This window comes from Dreissena polymorpha, unplaced genomic scaffold (genome assembly GCF_020536995.1).
Source record: "Dreissena polymorpha isolate Duluth1 unplaced genomic scaffold, UMN_Dpol_1.0 chrUn026, whole genome shotgun sequence".
NCBI classification, from domain to species: domain Eukaryota; kingdom Metazoa; phylum Mollusca; class Bivalvia; order Myida; family Dreissenidae; genus Dreissena; species Dreissena polymorpha.
In genome coordinates, this window is record NW_026273340.1 from 230,001 (window position 1) to 251,993 (window position 21,993).

A 21,993-nucleotide genomic window follows, 5' to 3' on the forward strand; every position below is an offset into this window, starting at 1 on the left:
ATCAAAACGACCTGCACTTTGCACAAAAATCAGATATACACACTTTAGTTTATGTTGAATATTATTGTGTTAATTATAGAGAAAAAACGGAAATCATAACTGATATGTCATGCAATAGTAATATATGAAGTCAAATGCTTTAAGAATATGGCAGAATATGTACAGTAAAATGCGCATACTTTAACGCGCATGTGTAAGACTGTATCAAACTCTTCATTTTTTTATAATTAATCAACACAAAAGAAAGCATTGAATCAAGCTACGTACAATTTAATAACATTTACACAAAACATTAAACCAAACGTAATTTAAAGTCTTATTGCGTTTAGTAGTGTGACACTTGCTCTGTAGCAAGAAGAAACATCGCCTATTGTTTTTTTCGTGTATTTTAATTAATGCATCTGACGTTATTTATTATTTCGGAGCTAAATTGACGTGATTGTGTTTATTAAAATAATCCATCAATCTAACAGAAAAGCTCGTGCGAATGTGTATCTTTTAAAGATGGATGGATATTTACAAATATATACTTGTCATTGAATGTCACTACAAATTAGACTGCGATCATTTTAAAATCGAAATATTATGTGTCTACTATATTTTTTTGTCAAATAACACAAGTGGTATATTCATCAACACAGTATGAAAGCATAATGCTATAGCTTAATTGCATGTATGAAACAAAACAACAACATATATTTGACACATAGTGTCAACAAAGTTTCGATTTGTTCAAAGTGCCACACGCACTTCAGGGCATTAATAACAATTGATTTATCTTAATATACTGACCAACAACAGCATAAAGTTATGTATGGCATTGAGTCTGGACGTATATAAAGTCGTATATAAAGTCAATTATTTTTCTGCCATTCATACATTCAACGAATCTTTAATAAACATATTCTTTAACGCTAAGTTCATCGTTGGCAGCATCATCAACGCCACTTATGTCACGTACAGACATGGCAAAACAGGCAAAAACTGGCAGGCTCTTCAAACGTTTTGGATTTGACAAGCACTTTGCAAAAAACGCAAATACAAATATTTTTTATGCATTTTAATTATCAAAGTGTCTTAAATTATATACAAAAGAGGACAATCAAATCGGTGATGTCGTGCAATCTTTATAGATAAAGTCAACGGAATGAAAAGTTCACAGTTAAATACTCATGCTTCAACGCGAACTACTTAAATTGTAGCACTGTGTTCGAAATTGTTTATTGCATGAAAACAAAGACATACGTTCAATTAAAACATATACCATACTATTTACACGAAATATAAACGTAATGTGATTATACAGCTTAATTATTCCTTTTAATAATGTGACACGAAACATGCCAGCTTGAGTATCTTAATTGCCATGTCGGAAATGCAACAGCACACTATGCTAGCATAATGTTATAACTGAAGTGCATGCATAGAGCGAACAAAACATAAGTGTACGCATAACGTAAAAAAAGTTTCGATTTTTAAAAAGTATAACGCACACTATAACGCTTGAAGAACTCTAGTTTAATATTAATTAAATGTCTTACAACAACACACACTTATTTATAAGAATGATTCTGGATTTATCTGAAGTCCTATTGAAATTCGACTCCATTCGTATATTTTCATAATTTTATCGAATCTTTCATATGCATCATGTTTCATGCTTAAGTCACGGTGAGCAGGGTCATCAACACCACCAATATAAAGTACAGGCATGGTAGAATTATATTCAGTTTCATATAATTGGAATCTTTTAACTACAACATTTTTCCGGGAAACAAGTTCTTGTTGAATTGGAATGTATTCCTGTAGTGGGATTCGTTTTGGGGGATCAACACTAGAAGCGCAACCAAATTCTAGATTAATCTCAATTGCATGCGAACATGCAGCAAGTGTGTCTACAAGGTCGCGTATATCTGAGAGAAGCAGTGCTTTAGAGAAGATATTCAAATACTTCAATGATCGTGGTACCTGAAGCGCAATGTATTTATGCACATATAGTGTAAGCGTTTCCAGCTGTGTGAGTGATGATAGCGATTGAGACAACGACTCTGCATGCCACACTCTCAAACCTCTCTTCGCACCACTCAGACTCAGTCTCTTGATGTTCAGACCATTCAAATAATCCCACAGACCAGGACAGTCTTCTTTGGCGATAATACTAAGAGTGTCTAATTGTGTGAGCGATAATAGCAACTGAGACAACGACTCCGCATGCTCCACCCAAAAACCTCTCGTCGAATCAATCAGATTCAGACTCAGACTCTTGATACTCAGACCATGGAGAGCCTCCCACAGAACAGGAGTGTCTTCATCCACACTTATACTAAGTGTGTCGAGCTGTGTGAGCGATGACATCAACTGGTTCAGAGACTCCGCATACTTCAGTATAAAACAATCTGACCAACCACTTAGACTCAGACTCAGACTCTTGATATCTAGACCATGAAGAGCCTCACAGAGACCAGGACTGTCTTCTATGGAGATGATAATACTTAATGTGTCCAGCTGTATGAGCGATGATAGCGACTGAGACAACGACTCTGCATGCTTCACCAAACAACCTCTCGGCAGACCATTCACACTCAGACTAAGACTCTTTATACTCAGACCATGGAGAGCCTCCCACAGAACAGGAATGTCTAAATGCTCAAGAATGTCTTCATCCACACTAATACTAAGGGTTTCCAGCTGTTTGAGCGATAATAGCGACTGCTTCAGAGATGTTGTATTAATCAGTTTAAACGAGAAACGACGGGCGCATCTCAGACTCAGAGTAAGACTCTTAATACTCAGACCATGGAGAGCCTCCCACAGACCAGGACTTTCTAAATCCACACTACAACTAAGTGTTTCGAGCTGTTTTAGCGATAATAACGACTGCTTCAGAGATTCCGCATACTTCAGTTCAAAAGCGTCATAGCCATAGATATAGCCCCAACCCAGACTCAGACTAAGACTCTTGATATCTAGACCATGAAGAGCCTCCCACATACCAGGTTCGGCATAGTATACTGTAATACAAAGCATTTCTAGCCGTGTAAGCGAGGCTAACGACTGAGATAATGACTCTGTATGCTTCAATGCATCCCACGTCAGACTTAGACTCCTAATTTTCAAACCGTGAAGAGTCTTCCACTGATCAGGTGACAGAGGTATGCTATGCTTCACTTTAATATTGAGTTCGTCCAGCTGTATTTTCAATTCAATCGTCTGAGTCAACGACTCTTTATGATTGTCTCGAAAAGCTTTACAATGATATTCCAGACTCAGACTAGTGATATTCAGACCATTGAGGGCCTCCAACAGACTTTTGTCACCTAGGGGCACTGCTATTTGTTTATTTTCTGTTTTTATTTCAACACGGGGGTCAGTTTTACATAATTTGCAGACTGCGCCCCCTACGCACGACGTTATTTTACAGTTATCTAGCACACACTTCACCTTATGATCAAGTGTCAGCAGACTGCTGAGTAGACTGCATAGCGACGTATAGGAACATGTGACACACCTTAACACAATATATTCTATAGAGGGCAGTAGTGGAGAAGGGTCTGTGTACTGGCTTGGATCGGAACTGTTTAGAACAATCCAGACCGGAAGTTCCAATGAGGCCACATCGGCAAAATCTGAAAAAAATGAAATAGTGACTATATAGTGAATACGGTCATATTAGTTCTATATTTACGAATTAAAACATTGAAATTAATCAACCGTAAGATCATATTATAATACCTCTGCATCTGAAGCATTAAAGTGGTGCCGTTTGTTTGAAATTTTTAATTAAATTAATCCTATTATTCGAATAGTTCATTCAAATTATTAATACCTAAACGTTTTCATGTAACATATGTGTATCTGAGTGTTATATTAACACTGTGTTGTATACTATAATAATTTAAATTCTATATGTACTTTGATATAAATGTTGAAATTCTAATTCACTGCATTTTTCGTATGATAAACTCATTTTTATTATAACGCATTGTCCTTATCTTCATGCACAAAAATAAAACCCTGAGATAGTTTATATCAAAACACCTCAAAACGATTTTCGCCCTGATATTTTGTAAATTTGACATGCAATTAAAATAAGTCCCATAAATAAAGAATCTTGCACGAGTTGTCATATCATACCATATTTTATTAAACGAGTTCAGGAATTGTGTTAGCAAACGAGCCTTTGGCGAGCTTAATAACGGTTTTCCTGGACGAGTTAAATAAAATATCGTATGAAATGACAACGAGTGTCAGATCTTTTTTATCACACGCTTTTAAATGAGCAAATTTAAAACATATTTACGCAAACATAGTGATAAATCCCGAATGGTGTTCACATTTTGTGACGTCATTTGACGTTGCAACGTCATTTCAGTAAAATAACAAAATCCGATTGGTCAATTGAACGAAAATAAACCAATGAAAACGCTTAAATAGTATTTGGCACATGTGTTAGATAAACATTTACGTAATGGTTATATTACATTGGAAACAGGGTATGACGTGTGATAAAATAAGATAATTTATAGTTAAATGCGATTCATCGAACATAACAACACAGCTTTTTTTAAACCGGAATAAATGCCTTAAGGCGCTTTATCTACAGATATAAAACTGATCTGAATAATGTCGGAAAGGTTTGTAGTCGAGTACATCACCCTGCCTTGTAACATTATTATGATATTTACTAATTGTATTATTGTATATATATATATATATATATATATTTATATATAATTGTACTAATTGTCTTGTATATTCGCTATTCGTCATGCCAACTGAATTTTTTGCATATGCTGTTGAACAACTCATTGTTCGTTAGTGCTTCACGAGGCTAATGTGTCGTCCCTTAATTATAACTGCTTTTATCATTTGTGTATTATTGTTTTTGCAAACTGTTGCTTGCTTACTGCATCGATGAAAGGTCAATGTTTTGCTATTTTCGTTTGTTTCGTATTATGTCTCTCCGACGTGAAGTAGACTATGTAGTTTGCGAATGAAGCGATTTATTTTTGTATTTTGACTTTTTATTAGAGTATATGCAGCTAGTTTATTATTGTATCTAATATTACTATTGACGGGAGACAAACCGATAGTTTCCGGGCTGTAAACTTTATTTGTTGGACTTCGATTTTGGCGTGTGAGCAGATTTCGATGAAACTATATTCAACACACAGATAAGTGTTTTATAGGGGTAAATAAGTAACGAAATATGTTTATTTGCATATTACAAAATATATCTGATAAATGATACACACGAACATTGTGATTATTTGAACTTTGTTTTTTTGTACAAGATTTGAACTGAGTCGCATGTATTAAAAAGGGCAAACTGAATGTGAAAGTCGTTCACCTGGCTAGCATGACACTCAATACTCAAACAGGACCGTATTAAGATCATAGTCGCTTAATATTTTAAATTATCTAGATAAACTATTAAACAATGTTAATAAACGGTGAAACACATAAAATGAAAAGAAATGTTGTTGGATTCAATTGAATATCGATTTAAATTCACTCTTGATCATATAAAAAATATTTTCACTCGTGGCTGCGACACTCGTGAACATATTATTTTATATGACCACCCGTCTAATAAAATCGATATTCCATCAAATCCAACGAATATATCATCAATCTATATTTATATTGTATCAATATATCTTAATTCCAAGCAATCAATTAAAAAATAATTTGCAAAAAGCTTTAAGGGAATCGAAATTGTGTTAGCAAATAAGCCATATGTGCGAAAAAGCAATTAGAACTCTTTCGCATTCAAAAGGGTGGTGTGTGGAAAAGTTGCATCTGAAAGATTGTATCTGTGCTGAAAAAATAGTGTTAACATAATATTGTTTGTTTAGATAAAGATATGTTATTTTCATTTTGAAGTTTCAAAAATAGGTTTTAGAAAAAATACGTATTTTTCGCGCTTACTAATTTCAGAATGCTTTTCATGGATTCTTATTTCCTAAAATTTGATCAGATATTTGTAAAGCATTTTCTGTTCGCTTATGAGAATGTTTTTGTAAAAATATGTGTATACATACTAATATACATAATATGATAATACACAGTATTGAAATGATAGCATTTGTTCCCTATGACCTTTTACCCAATGAAATCCATCGACTTGAATTCAATTGAATTGATCGCCGTAAGGAGCCAATGAAATTTGCTCAATAAATGAACATTTCATGTTTGTTTTGTATTATTTAATGAACAACTGACCGATTTAAATATGTGCCATTAATGATTATTGAAAAATGTTCATTATTATCTAATATCAATTTAGTTATAATTCGATAAGCGCCATCTCAAAATACTAAGTGTAACACGGTTCATAAAACGTACAAAAGCATGCTTTTACTAGTGATCAGCAGTAAATTATATGCTTTTGAATTACATATAAATAATAATTATCTAAAAAACGTATAACATTAGCTATAAGTTGTTTGCATAATTACACTTAAGCAATTAATGAGTGATATTTACGTGGACACTTAATCTTCGGAGAGTGATGTCATTCACGCGAATATCTTAACGTCAATGCAATAGATATTGCCATGATGACTCTAAATTTCCGAACACTGTTTGGAATATATTTGTGAATCTAAATTATGACCTAAAAACAAGTGTTACTGTTTAGTTTCCGTTAATGTATAGTAAGAACGCTATGTTTATCAGATGTCAATAAGTGTGTTTAATAGATTGTAAATAATAAATACTATGACTATGTTTATGTTTATTTATGTATGTGTTGTTATATGACTTGTTATGAGATGTGAAGTACTTAGTACCATAATCGTGCATAATCATGAATATGGCCCATGCACCTGTCATTTTACTGGGAGAATGCAACGTCACGCTTTATTACTTGTGAAAGGCATCCACGTGATCATGTTAAACATGAAGGTGATAATTGTTTTGCTAAAGCGTAAGAAAGTGGTAAAATAAATGTGTATGACCAATAATGCTTTATGCAAGCATAACATTAGACATTGTAGCTGTGACGCCATATTGATGGGTCCAATTGCGCCATTCAAGACTTTGATATGCATACTGATAAACTGCTCGTATGACCAACCACGTTCCACCTGCGACATTCGAGACTTTGATATGCATTCTGATATACTGCTCTTATGACCAGCCACGGTCAACTTGCACCATTCAAGACTTTGATATGCATAATGATATACTGCCCTCATAACCAGCTATGATAAACTTGCGCCATCCAAGACTTTGATACACATACTGATATATTGCTCATTTGACCAGCCACGGTCCACTTGCGTCATTCATGACTTTGATTTACACACTGATATACTGCTCTAATGACCAGCCATGGTCCACCTGCGCCATCCAAGACTTTGATACACATACTGATATACTGCTCATTTGACCAGCCACGGTCCACTTGCGTCATTCATGACTTAGATTTACACACTGATATACTGATCTAATGACCAGCCATGGTCCACCTGCGCATTCAATACTTTGGTATGCATACTGATATACTGCTCTAATGACCTGCCATGGTCCACCTGCGCCATTCAATACTTTGATATGCATACTGATATACTGCTTTTATGACCAGCCACGGTCCACTTGCGTCATTCATGACTTAGATTTACACACTGATATACTGATCTAATGACCAGCCATGGTCCACCTGCGCATTCAATACTTTGGTATGCATACTGATATACTGCTCTAATGACCAGCCATGGTCCACCTGCGCCATTCAATACTTTGGTATGCATACTGATATACTGCTCTAATGACCAGCCATGGTCCACCTGCGCCATTCAATACTTTGATATGCATACTGATATACTGCTTTTATGACCAGCCACGGTCCACTTGAGCCGTTCAATACTTTGTTATGCATACTGATATACTGCTCTTATGACCAGCCACGGTCCACTTGCGCCATTCAATACTTTGATATGCATACTGATATACTGCTCTTATGACCAGCCACGGTCCACTTGCGCCATTCAATACTTTGTTATGCATACTGATATACTGCTCGTATGACCAGCCACGGTCCACTTGCGCCATTCAATACTTTGTTATGCATACTGATATACTGCTCGTATGACCAACCACGATCCACCTGCGCCATTCAATACTTTGATATGCATACTGATATACTGCTCTTATGACCAGCCACGGTCAACTTGCGCCATTCAATACTTTGTTATGCATACTGATATACTGCTCGTATGGCCAGCCACGGTCCACTTGCGCCATTCATGACTTTGATATGCATACTGATATACTGCTCTTATGACCAGCCACGGTCAACTTGCGCCATTCAATACTTTGATATGCATACTGATATACTGCTCTTATGACCAGCCACGGTCCTCTTGCGCAATTCAATACTTTGATATGCATTCTGATACATGCTCGTATGACCAGCCACGGTCCACCTGCGCCATTCAATACTTTGATATGCATACTGATATACTGCTCTTATGACCAGCCACGGTCCACCTGCGCTATTCAATACTTGGATATGCATACTGATATACTGCTCTTATGACCAGCCACGGTCCATTTGCGCCATTCAATACTTTGTTATGAATACTGATATACTGCTCGTATGGCCAGCCACGGTCCACTTGCGCCATTCAATACTTTGGTATGCATACTGATATACTGCTCTTATGACCAGCCACGGTCCACTTGCACAATTCAATACTTTGATATGCATACTGATATACTGCTCTTATGACCAGCCACGGTCCACTTGCGCCATTCAATACTTTGGTATGCATACTGATATACTGCTCTTATGACCAGCCACGGTCCACTTGCGCCATCCAAGACTTTGATACACATACTGATATACTGCTCATATAACCAGCCACGGTCCACTTGCGCCATTCAATACTTTGATATGCATACTGATATACTGCTCGTATGACCAGCCACGGTCCACTTGCGCCATTCAATACTTTGATATGCATACTGAAATACTGCTCGTATGAGCAGCCAAGGTCCACCTGCGCCATTCAATACTTTGATATGCACACTGATATACTGCTCGTATGACCAGCCACGGTTCACCTGCGCCATTCAATACTTTGATATGCATACTGATATACTGCTCTTATGACCAACCACGGTCCACTTGCGCCATTCAATACTTTGATATGCATACTGATATACTGCTCGTATGACCAGCCACGGTCCACCTGCGCCATTCAATACTTTGATATGCATACTGATATACTGCTCGTATGACCAGCCACGGTCCACTTTCACCATTTAATACTTTGATATGCATACTGATATACTGCTCGTATGACCAGCCACGGTCCACCTGCGCCATTCAATACTTTGATATGCATACTGATATACTGCTCGTATGACCAGCCACGGTCTACCTGCGTCATTCAATACTTTGATATGCACACTGATATACTGCTCGTATGACCAGCCACGGTCCACCTGCGCCATTCAATACTTTGATATGCATACTGATATACTGCTCTTATGACCAACCACGGTCCACTTGCGCCATTAATACTTTGATATGCATACTGATATACTGCTCGTATGACCAGCCACGGTCCACCTGCGCCATTCAATACTTTGATATGCATACTGATATACTGCTCGTATGAGCAGCCACGGTCCACCTTCGCTATTCAATACTTTGATATGCATACTGATATACTGCTCGTATGACCAGCCACGGTCCACTTTCGCCATTTAATACTTTGATATGCATACTGATATACTGCTCGTATGACCAGCCATGGTCCACCTGCGCCATTCAATACTTTGATATGCATACTGATATACTGCTCGTATGACCAGCCACGGTCCACCTGCGCCATTCAATACTTTGATATGCACACTGATATACTGCTCGTATGACCAGCCACGGTCCACCTGCGCCATTCAATACTTTGATATGCATACTGATATACTGCTCTTATGACCAACCACGGTCCACTTGCGCCATTCAATACTTTGATATGCATACTGATATACTGCTCGTATGACCAGCCACGGTCCACCTGCGCCATTCAATACTTTGATATGCATACTGATATACTGCTCGTATGAGCAGCCACGGTCCACCTTCGCTATTCAATACTTTGATATGCATACTGATATACTGCTCTTATGACCAGCCATGGTCCACTTGCGCCATTCAATAATTTGTTATGAATACTGATATACTGCTCGTATGACCAACCACGGTCCACTTGACCCATTCAATACTTTGATATGCATACTGATATACTGCTCTTATAACCAGCCACGGTCCACTTGCGCCATTCAATACTTTGATATGCATACTGATATACTGCTCGTATGACCAGCCACGGTCCACCTGCGCCATTCAATACTTTGATATGCACACTGATATACTGCTCTTATGACCAGCCACGGTCCACTTGCGCCATTCAATACTTTAATATGCATACTGATATACTGCTCTTATGACCAACCATGGTCCACTTGCGCCATTCAATACTTTGATATGCATACTGATATACTGCTCTTATAACCAGCCACGGTCCACTTGCGCTATTCAATACTTTGATATGCATCCTGATATACTGCTCTTATGACCAGCCACGGTCCACTTGACCAATTCAATACTTTGGTATGCATACTGATATACTGCTCTTATGACCAGCCACGGTCAACTTGCGCCATTCAATACTTTAATATACATACTGATATTCTGCTAATATGACCAGCCACGGTCCACCTGCGCTATTCAATACTTTGATATGCATACTGATATACTGCTCTTATGACCAGCCACGGTCCACCTGCGCCATTCAATACTTTAATATACATACTGATATACTGCTAATATGATCAGCCACGGTCCACTTGCGCAATTCAATACTTTGATATGCATACTGATATACTACTCGTATGACCAGCCACGGTCCACTTGCGCCATTCAATACTTTGATATGCATACTGATATACTGCTCTAATGACCAGCCACGGGGTCCACCTGCGCCATTCAATACTTTGATATGCATACTGATATACTGCTCTTATGACCAACCATGGTCCACTTGCGCCATTCAATACTTTGATATGCATACTGATATACTGCTCGTATGACCAGCCACGGTCCACTTGCGCCATTCAATACTTTGATATGAATACTGATATACTTCTCTTATGACCAACCATGGTCCACTTGCGCCATTCAATACTTTGATATGCATACTGATATGCTGCTCTTATGACCAACCATGGTCCACTTGCGCCATTCAATACTTTGATATGCATACTGATATACTTCTCGTATGACCAGCCACGGTCCACTTGCGCCATTCAATACTTTGATTTGAATACTGATATACTGCTCTTATGACCAACCATGGTCCACTTGCGCTATTCAATACTTTGATATGCATACTGATATACTGCTCTTATGACCAACCATGGTCCACTTGCGCCATTCAATACTTTGATATGCATACTGATATACTGCTCTTATAACCAGCCACGGTCCACTTGCGCCATTCAATTCTTTGATATGCATACTGATATACTGCTATTATAACCAGCCACGGTCCACTTGCGCCATTCAATACTTTGATATGCATACTGATATACTGCTCGTATGACCAGCCACGGTCCACATGCGCCATTCAATACTTTGATATGCATACTGATATACTGCTCTTATGACCAGCCACGGTCCACTTGCGCTATTCAATACTTTGGTATGCATACTGATATACTGCTCTTATGACCAACCATGGTCCACTTGAGCCATTCAATACTTTGGTATGCATACTGATATACTGCTCTTATGACCAGCCATGGTCCACTTGACCCATTCAATACTTTGATATGAATACTGATATACTGCTCTTATGACCAACCATGGTCCACTTGAGCCATTCAATACTTTGGTATGCATACTGATATACTGCTCTTATGACTAGCCACGGTCCTCTTGAGCCATTCAATACTTTGATATGCACACTGATATACTGCTCTTATGACCAGCCACGGTCCTCTTGAGCCATTCAATACTTTGATATGAATACTAATATACTGCTCTTATGACCAGCCATGGTCCACTTGCGCCATTCAATACTTTGATATGCACACTGATACACTGCTCTTATGACCAACCCCGGTCCACTCGCGCCATTCAATACTTTGATATGAATACTGATATACAGCTCTTATGACCAGCCACGGTCCACTTGCGCCATTCAAGACTTTGATATGCATAATGATATACTGTTCTTATGACCAGCCACGGTCCACTAGCGCAATTCAAGACTTTGATATGCATAATGATATACTGCTCGTATGACCAGCCACGGTCCACTTGCGCCATTCAATACTTTGATATGAATACTGATATACTGCTCGTATGACCAACCACGGTCCACTTGCGCTATACAATACTTTGATATGCATACTGATATACTGCTCGTATGACCAACAACGGTCCACCTGCGCCATTCAATACTTTGATATGCATACTGATATACTGCTCGTATGACCATCCACGGTCCACTTGCGCCATTCAATACTTTGATATGCATACTGATATACTGCTCTTATGACCAACCATGGTCCACTTGCGCCATTCAATACTTTGGTATGCATACTGATATACTGCTCGTATGACCAGCCACGGTCCTCTTGCGCCATTCAATACTTTGATATGCATACTGATATACTGCTCTTATGACCAACCATGGTCCACTTGCGCCATTCAATACTTTGGTAGGCATACTGATGTACTGCTCTTATGACCAGCCACGGTCCACCTGCGCCATTCAATACTTTGATATGCATACTGATATACTGCTCGAATGACCAGCCACGGTCCACTTGAGCCATCCAATACTTTGATATGCATACTGATATACTGCTCTTATGACCAACCATGGTCCACTTGCACCATTCAATACTTTGGTATGCATACTGATATACTGCTCGTATGACCAGCCACGGTCCTCTTGCGCCATTCAATACTTTGATATGCATACTGATATACTGCTCTTATGACCAACCATGGTCCACTTGCGCCATTCAATACTTTGGTAGGCATACTGATGTACTGCTCTTATGACCAGCCACGGTCCACCTGCGCCATTCAATACTTTGATATGCATACTGATATACTGCTCGAATGACCAGCCACGGTCCACTTGAGCCATCCAATACTTTGATATGCATACTGATATACTGCTCTTATGACCAACCATGGTCCACTTGCACCATTCAATACTTTGGTATGCATACTGATATACTGCTCGTATGACCATCCACGGTCCACTTGCGCCATTCAATACTTTGATATGCATACTGATATACTGCTCTTATGACCAGCCACGGTCCACTTGAGCCATTCAATACTTTGATAAGCATTCTGATTTACCGCTCTTATGACCAGTCACGGTCCATTTCGCAATTCAAGACTTTGATATGCATACTGATATACTGCTCTTATGACCAGCCACGGTCCACTTGCGCCATTCAATACTTTGATATGCATACTGATATACTGCTCTTATGACCAGCCACGGTCCACTTGAGCCATTCAATACTTTGATAAGCATTCTGATTTACCGCTCTTATGACCAGTCACGGTCCATTTCGCAATTCAATACTTTGATATGCATACTGATATACTGCTCTTATGACCAGCCACGGTCCACTTGCGCCATTCAATACTTTGGTATGCATACTGATATACTGCTATTATGACCAGTCACGGTCCATTTCGCAATTCAAGACTTTGATATGCATACTGATATACTGCTTTTATGACCAGCCACGGTCCACTTGAGCCATTCAATACTTTGATATGCATACTGATATACTGCTCTTATGACCAGCCACGGTCCACTTGCGCCATTCAATACTTTGATATGCATACTGATATACTGCTCTTATGACCAGCCACGGTCCACTTGAGCCATTCAATACTTTGATAAGCATTCTGATTTACCGCTCTTATGACCAGTCACGGTCCATTTCGCAATTCAATACTTTGATATGCATACTGATATACTGCTCTTATGACCAGCCACGGTCCACTTGCGCCATTCAATACTTTGGTATGCATACTGATATACTGCTATTATGACCAGTCACGGTCCATTTCGCAATTCAAGACTTTGATATGCATACTGATATACTGCTTTTATGACCAGCCACGGTCCACTTGAGCCATTCAATACTTTGATATGCATACTGATATACTGCTCTTATGACCAGCCACGGTCCACATGCGCCATTCAATACTTTGATATGCATACTGATATACTGCTCTTATGACCAGCCACGGTCCACATTCGCCATTCAATACTTTGATATGCATACTGATATACTGCTCTTATGACCAGCCACGGTCCACTTGAGCCATTCAATACTTTGATATGCATACTGATATACTGCTCTTATGACCAGCCACGGTCCACTTGAGCCATTCAATACTTTGATATGCATACTGATATACTGCTCTTATGACCAGCCATGGTCCACTTGAGCCATTCAATACTTTGATATGCATACTGATATACTGCTCTTATGACCAGCCATGGTCCACTTGCGCCATTCAATACTTTGATATGCATACTGATATACTGCTCTTATGACCAGCCATGGTCCACTTGAGCCATTCAATACTTTGATAAGCATTCTGATTTACCGCTATTATGACCAGTCACGGTCCATTTCGCAATTCAATACTTTGATATGCATACTGATGTACTGCTCTTATGACCAGCCACGGTCCACCTGCGCCATTCAATACTTTGATATGCATACTGATATACTGCTCGAATGACCAGTCACGGTCCATTTCGCAATTCAATACTTTGATATGCATACTGATATACTGCTCTTATGACCAGCCATGGTCCACTTGCGCAATTCAAGACTTTGATATGCATACTGATATACTGCTCTTATGAGTATAAGAGTCTTAGCAATTTATGCTTAAACAGTGCTCTTATGAATTATGGGAGATGCTGTAGTTGTGTGTTTGATTTGTGAAATGTGCTCAAATATTTTCTATTAAACGTTACATAGCTACATAATTCACTTTATGTAGAATTCAGAATTTCAGAATTCACTAACACAAACCAAGTTGAAAGAATTCAAAATTATAAATATAACTATAACTAACTAACTAAATAAATAAATATATATATATATATATATATATATATATAAATATAACTAAATAAATATATTTATATATTAATATTATTTATTATGAAAACAATGTCGTATATGTCGGAACTAAGAAACTAAATCGAATGAATCAGAACATTCAACTTAGATATAAGTTTAAGGTACAAATCAACTTAAAAACAGCTCGTTAAAGATTTAAATGAATAATTTTGAACAATTTCAATGTTAACCTATTTATGCCAAGCGTCTAGAAAAAAGGCATTGGCAAACAGCGTAGACCCAGATGAGACGCCGCATGATGCGGCGTCGTCTCATCTGGTTCTGCACTGTTTGCTTAAAGGAATTTCCGTAATATTCCAAATAAAGAAATAAATATACTAGACGTCCCCAACTTTGGAAATAAATTGATCCAATTTACAAGGATGGGAGAGTTCACTAGGCATAAATGGGTTAACGCTACAAAAAAACACACACAAGTAGGAAGAATAATATAAGATAAATTCGTAACCATTTGTTTCGTATTATTTAAACCATATAAGAACAATATTTATGTAATTTTTGGTAACAGCGAAACGAGTCAAAGCAACATGTTTTCCATATATATTAAAATAATACTGTTTTTAAGATTTTAATATTTATATTTCAAATATATGTCTTACAGTGAATCCTTCAATAGTTTATTGAGTTACTTTAAATCACAAAGAATTTGTTCGCTTTTAACGCAAATTAATAAGAATTATTCAATGGAACAAGTTTCGAAGTGCAGATTTTGCAATTTTTATAATATTTTTATTTTCAAAATGTGATAGTATTGCTTTCAAATTACGATAGTAAATTGATAATTAAAGTTATTTTTAAAACTGTTTTAACATGTTTCGCTTTTAACACCGAGTACAACACATATAACATTTCAGTGCAAAAAAGGTTATACTTTATTATACATATCGTCTTTGATTCAAAAATACAAACATGTTTAAAAACTGAGAAGAGCAGACTGTATTTTTTTAAATGATAAAGCATTCATTCTTTAAATTAGTCCTCTGATATTCTTTTAACACTCCCGTTTTTGTTTAATTCACTTAAATCGGTTTTTCTGTCGATACGTATTATTTAATCTTAATTAATCGTCAATGGTTTCGTGGTTACACACCATTATTCATTAATTTATTGTTCACTTAAAGATTACGCGATATTGGAAATGTATGTAATCTTGATTTTGTCTCAAATGGAAATTGGTAATTGTGTAATGTTTTCATATTTTGGAAAATGCTGTTTACCGCTACTTTAAAAATAATTAATGAATTTAAATAATATTGTAATAATGCTTACACTTTTTCATTATTTCCTACATTTTGTTATCTCACTAAATTGCCCTATAAAAACATACGCTGGAAAAAATGCGAAACCATCATTACATCACTATCATTCGTTGTGCTGCTCTAATAGCGACATTATGATGATCTTTGGCACGTAAACATGAATATATAAATATATTGTGTTTTTACTATTTCTAAACATCATAAAAGTTCACGTTATTAATATATTATTGGTGTGCATGTCTGTTTACTGCCTGACACAATTTATCATAAGCTAAGTAGTGTAATTATGAAAAATCATACAAAAACATGTACCTTGTTCATTTTAAACATCGAATGATCTTTACAAACAATTAACTTTATGGTATATTTACCTTTAAGCAATATGCCGTCTCCCTGTAGGCGTAACTTTTGCAGCTTCCGACACAATGATATGTCCAGCGTTATATGAGATGGTGACTCGTCATTTTGATACTCAAAATCAAAAATGTCAACTTCCAAGGAAAGAACATTTGACGCATTATTTGTCCAAATCCTATGTAGGTCTATGAAATTTCCATTATCGAAGCTGAAGCGACTTAGTCTAAGGCGAATGTCGTTATGTCCGTTTGCAACAGCTTCTCGGAGTCCTGTCAGTATGGTGTCTTGAAACCAGTAGTTTCGAAGCCAGACGTCGTAGTTAAAATTTGACATAACATGGTGCTGCTCCATCATGCTTGATAGCGAGTCCACACTCGATACATCCAGTCCACACAGGAATATAAACACCTGTGATATTTCGCGATATGCATCATTGTGACGTTTAAGATACACAGAAATAACGCCATCAACAAGATGGGTATTGCGGGCAATATGATAAGCAGCGAGGAATTCCTGCATGCTCAAGTGGATAAACGAAAATGAAGATGCCGATCGCAGTGACGAAGTGTTTCGTGCTGACGACAAAATTCCGGATTTTAATGCAAATTCCTTTTGTTCCCTTTCATTCAACTTAAATTTCCTTAATTCGGTGTCAGTAAACACTAGTGAGTTTTCCCTTGCATTTACAAACAACAAATGAAATGCTAGTTCGGCAAGGCGATTTAGGGATTCCATATTGGGCTGTATGTATTGAGTCCCTGTGAAGCATCGAAATGGGGGCTGTTCAAATGTACACATTTCACTGTTCGGTTTCTTAAACAGACTTTCCAGTAAAAGGATGTATATTTCACACTTCGAGCCTTTGAGTTCTGTTCCCTCTGCATATGAACAAACGATTGCAGAGAGCATCATTGGAGATAACAGTAAATTGTAGAGCTTCTGTTTCGCTATGTAATTCTTAAATGCTGAGTATTTAATTTTAAGATCATCCTTATCTACCAAACGGCTCAGGAGAATTCTGCTGAGCTCAAACGGCTTGTTTATTCCTTCCAGTTGCACCGATGTATAAATGTCCGATAGCATAATTTTACTTACAGCCAATTTCCAAGGTCGTGTTGAAAATAACATCACACACTTGCTGTGATCTACTACCAATGTCGGTATGTCGTGGTGATCTCCAGGTGCGGTCCACTCATCTAGACCATCAAGTAGTACCAAGCATTGTTCACGTTTCATTATCTCATTCAATAGTATGTACGCCTTCTCACGGTCTTCCTGGGAGTATATCGAGTATATAATTTGCTCTTTAATCAATGTATATACGTCGAATTGTTTTGCCGAATTTCTCAATGTGATATGGAAAACGAACAAAAAGCCTTGCAGAACATCGACATCACTAAAGAAAATTGAACTGTTATCAGATGCACTACAAACATGCGGTTCCCCACACCAGTCTAGGGCCATCTTTGCTAGGAATGTTGTTTTTCCAGACCCCGCCTCACCTTGAAGAAATATTCGTGGGTTAACTGTGTCGTCTGTAAACAACACATCCTTGTACTGTGTAACCTGTGAGTCTGTTTTCTTAAACGTACCTCTGTCCTGGGACATTTGAACAATTTTTGGCGACAAATAAACATCTCCTACTTTTTCTTGTATGAAGTCATTCAATGGAGATATAGTAACTCGACTTAAAGTGTCACTGTATAGCTTCTTCGTACGCTCGATCAGTTCTGAAATCGGAACGTTATTTATTCATGTTACGTTTTAGTAGTAGTAGTAGCAGATGTTTGTTGTTACCATGGATAACTTACTCGTTGTTACTCGTTTATAATTGTTATTTTAATTAACTAAGTTACAAACTTAGCTCGTTATCATAGACAATGTTCATCAAGATTGATCGAACCATATTTAGCTAAATGTATAACTAAAATGGGCGCTTGCTTCTAACAAATACTCTAGACTGGGCTAATGTTTAATAAATAATGTTCTCAGTTGTTTCCACATCTATAATATTCGTAGGTCTATCCATATCTGTTATGGGTAAATCTATGCTTTAGCCTAACGGTACACACTACATTTGAATGCTATTAAAATTTCAAATCTCATTTAATTGTGATTAGTTATATAGTAAAAAGTTTACATATTGGTTTACAAAGTTACACGTTTTCAATTGGTTGACATGTCCAATCAAAAAGTTCTTTTCAATTTTGAACGAGTATGCGATGCTTTAACATATTGAAAAAATATTGCTAGTTTTGCTATACAGTCAACATATAATTGTTATTTAATGTTGTATATACTAAGTCATATCATTACACAATTGTCGCTGAATATAGGGATTGTTGCGGAAAATAGTACTTTACTGTGCTCAAGTAGGTAACTCAATAAGATATCTGAAATGTTATTATGTGTGTTATATTATTTAATAGTAGTTTGTTATTTAAACGCGCCATATATCTGCCTTTTTCCCAAGGTGTAGATTATTTGCCAAACGATACATTTTTCCTCAATATTGCTCTTAATTTAACAATGAAAAACAACACGTATGTAGATAACATTTAAGGCACTGCGCCTGTGTTTTATGTTGTTATTCACAAATATTGCATCCGTCAGAATTCCAAAATGTCAAACAATTGAGAAAAAGTATGGACATCACAATATTAGGATGAATTCATGAAATACATGTATCCATCAACAACGGAGGATACATTTTAGATGCAATTAACACTTATTCATTATAAATGGACAACATGAATACGTGTCATGGTCACGACAGTGGGTTTGTTGACTGGATTTCATTCTTTATTCGTAAAGAAATACATTTTACAAAATTATCGTTCGCAAATCTCTGAGGAACAACATGTTAGTGGATATGTGTATACTGTTTGTATTTCTGTAAAGTACTGTTCTGACACGTGAAGGAAATGGAAATGGAAGCTGATGAAAGGTAGACATATTAAATATATTGATCAAAGTCAGTTTAAAAATTCGATATAATAATAATTACACTTACGTTTGTGTGTTTATAGTTACGCATATACCATCAAATGTATCAATAACGCGCTTCAACATGAACTTTAAACCGAATTTTCTCCCATAAACACGCCAGGCCTTTTTTCCATTCCACCCCCTATGTTACAAGAAATCCTCAAGTGGTCGAAGTTCAAACATTTGTTAGATAAACTGAAACACCAACAACCCATGTTTCGACACAGATCACTATATTACTAAAAAGACATAGTGCCATAACTCGGTATTAACTGTTCACAGTCACAATTTTGTTATTACAATCAACAAATCATTTAGGTTATTGACGATTCCTTTTTTATGATCATCTACACATTAAACTGTGAACTTATGAGCATAACTAAACAAGAGATGTGTTTGTCAGAAACACAAATGCCCCCTTCTGCGCCGCTTTGAAGCAATATATTTGACCTTTGACATTAAAGGATGACATTGACCTTGACCTTTCACCACTCAAAATGTGCAACTTTATGAGATACACATGCATGCCAAATATCAATTAGCTATCTTCAATATTGCAAAAGTTATGACTAATGTTAAAGATTTCGGACGGACGGTCAGACTCCATATATTAGACCCTTGACCTTGAAGGATGACCTTGACCTTTCACCATTAAAAATGTGCAGCATCAAGAGATACACATGCATGCAAAATATCAAGTTGCTATCTTCAATATTGCAAAAGTTAAGACCAATGTTAAAGTTTTCGGATTGACGGACAGACTGACTGACGGACGGACGGACAGTTCAAAATCTGTATGCTACCCTTCGGAGGCATAACAAGTGAAAAAGTACTCAAATACACAAACGTGTCAGAAAATACATATTGCAGCAGAACAACGGACGAAGGGCAATAATAATACAATAGTATCAGCCTTAATTGAGGTCAGACAGCCTACTACAAGTATCATGTATCTATAACAAATAGTTCCCTGGTGAGAGTGTCGATGACTTAACCGGCTCCCCCACTATGATGCCAAGATAATTCGGACTATTTGGTGATGAGGGTATCTGGGTAACCCAGTAGCACGAGTAATAAAAGCTGACAAAGTACGGATGAACGTCAAAAACCAACCCAGGGGGCAGTGGGTAGGTGACATACGTTAACGGGAAAGTAAGACATCCACGCTCTACCACTAGGACAGGGGAGCACATTAGTAAACGAATTTGTATTGAACATTCGATTTACTAACGACGCATACTGAGAATGACAATATGTACACTGTAGTGTTTAACACACGAGAAACTATTCGTTTTATGAATTTGCAGTTATTGATAGGAAACTTGAAGTAAAATTAAAGTCAGACGTACCTTTACAAGATTGCCCATAGGTCGATTTCACCGTCTTGCTCACATGTTCGTCTATAGCATGTGTACATTGTGCAGTGTGCTCATCAAGTTCCAGTTTACATTTGTCCGTATGCGCATTGAGATCCTTCTTCTCCGCTATATTACATTTTGCAGTGTGCTCATCGAGTTCATGTTTACATTTGTCCGAATGCGCATTGAGATCCTTCTTCTCCGCTATATTACATTTTGCAGTGTGCTCATCAAGTTCATGTTTACATTTGTCCGTATGCGCATTGAGATCCTTCTTCTCCGCTATATTACATTTTGCAGTGTGCTCATCAAGTTCCTGTTTACATTTGTCCGTATGCACATTGAGATCCTTCTTCTCGGCTATATTACATTTTGCAGTGTGCTCATCAAGTTCCTGTTTACATTTGTCCGTATGCACATTGAGATCCTTCTTCTCGGCTATATTACATTTTGCAGTGTGCTCATCAAGTTCCTGTTTACATTTGTCCGTATGCGCATTGAGATCCTTCTTCTCCGCTATATTACATTTTGCAGTGTGCTCATCAAGTTCCTGTTTGCATTTGTCCAAGTGTGCATTGAGATCCTTCTTACATTGTTCAAGGTGCATCTGCATCTCAGACAGAGATTTATATGCTATATTTTCAACTGTCTTTAATGTATCTTGAGCAGCCTCTAGTAGACGAATCATTTCCTCCGTGGTTATCTTCAAAGTATCTCGTTCCAGCTGTATTGTACAGGCATATGCTTTAATTGCGAAAACTTGTTATTAATCATTCAACAAATATTTCATAAATCCATTATTTACAGTT

General features: G+C 37.3%; 1 protein-coding gene across 1 annotated transcript in view; it reads right to left on the reverse strand.

The window, feature by feature from the left end:
• LOC127863677 (uncharacterized) overlaps positions 1-21,859 on the reverse strand; it is a 23,247-nt gene extending 1,388 nt beyond the window's left edge. The window contains exons 1-3 of the mRNA XM_052403292.1: positions 21,176-21,859; positions 16,853-18,568; positions 2,070-3,626 (exon numbers count right to left, since the gene is read on the reverse strand). Coding sequence (XP_052259252.1) covers positions 2,070-3,626; positions 16,853-18,568; positions 21,176-21,797 — 3,895 coding nt within the window. The 5' untranslated portion in view covers positions 21,798-21,859. The remainder of the gene's footprint in view (positions 1-2,069; positions 3,627-16,852; positions 18,569-21,175) is intronic.
• Between the last annotated feature and the right edge of the window lie 134 nt (positions 21,860-21,993).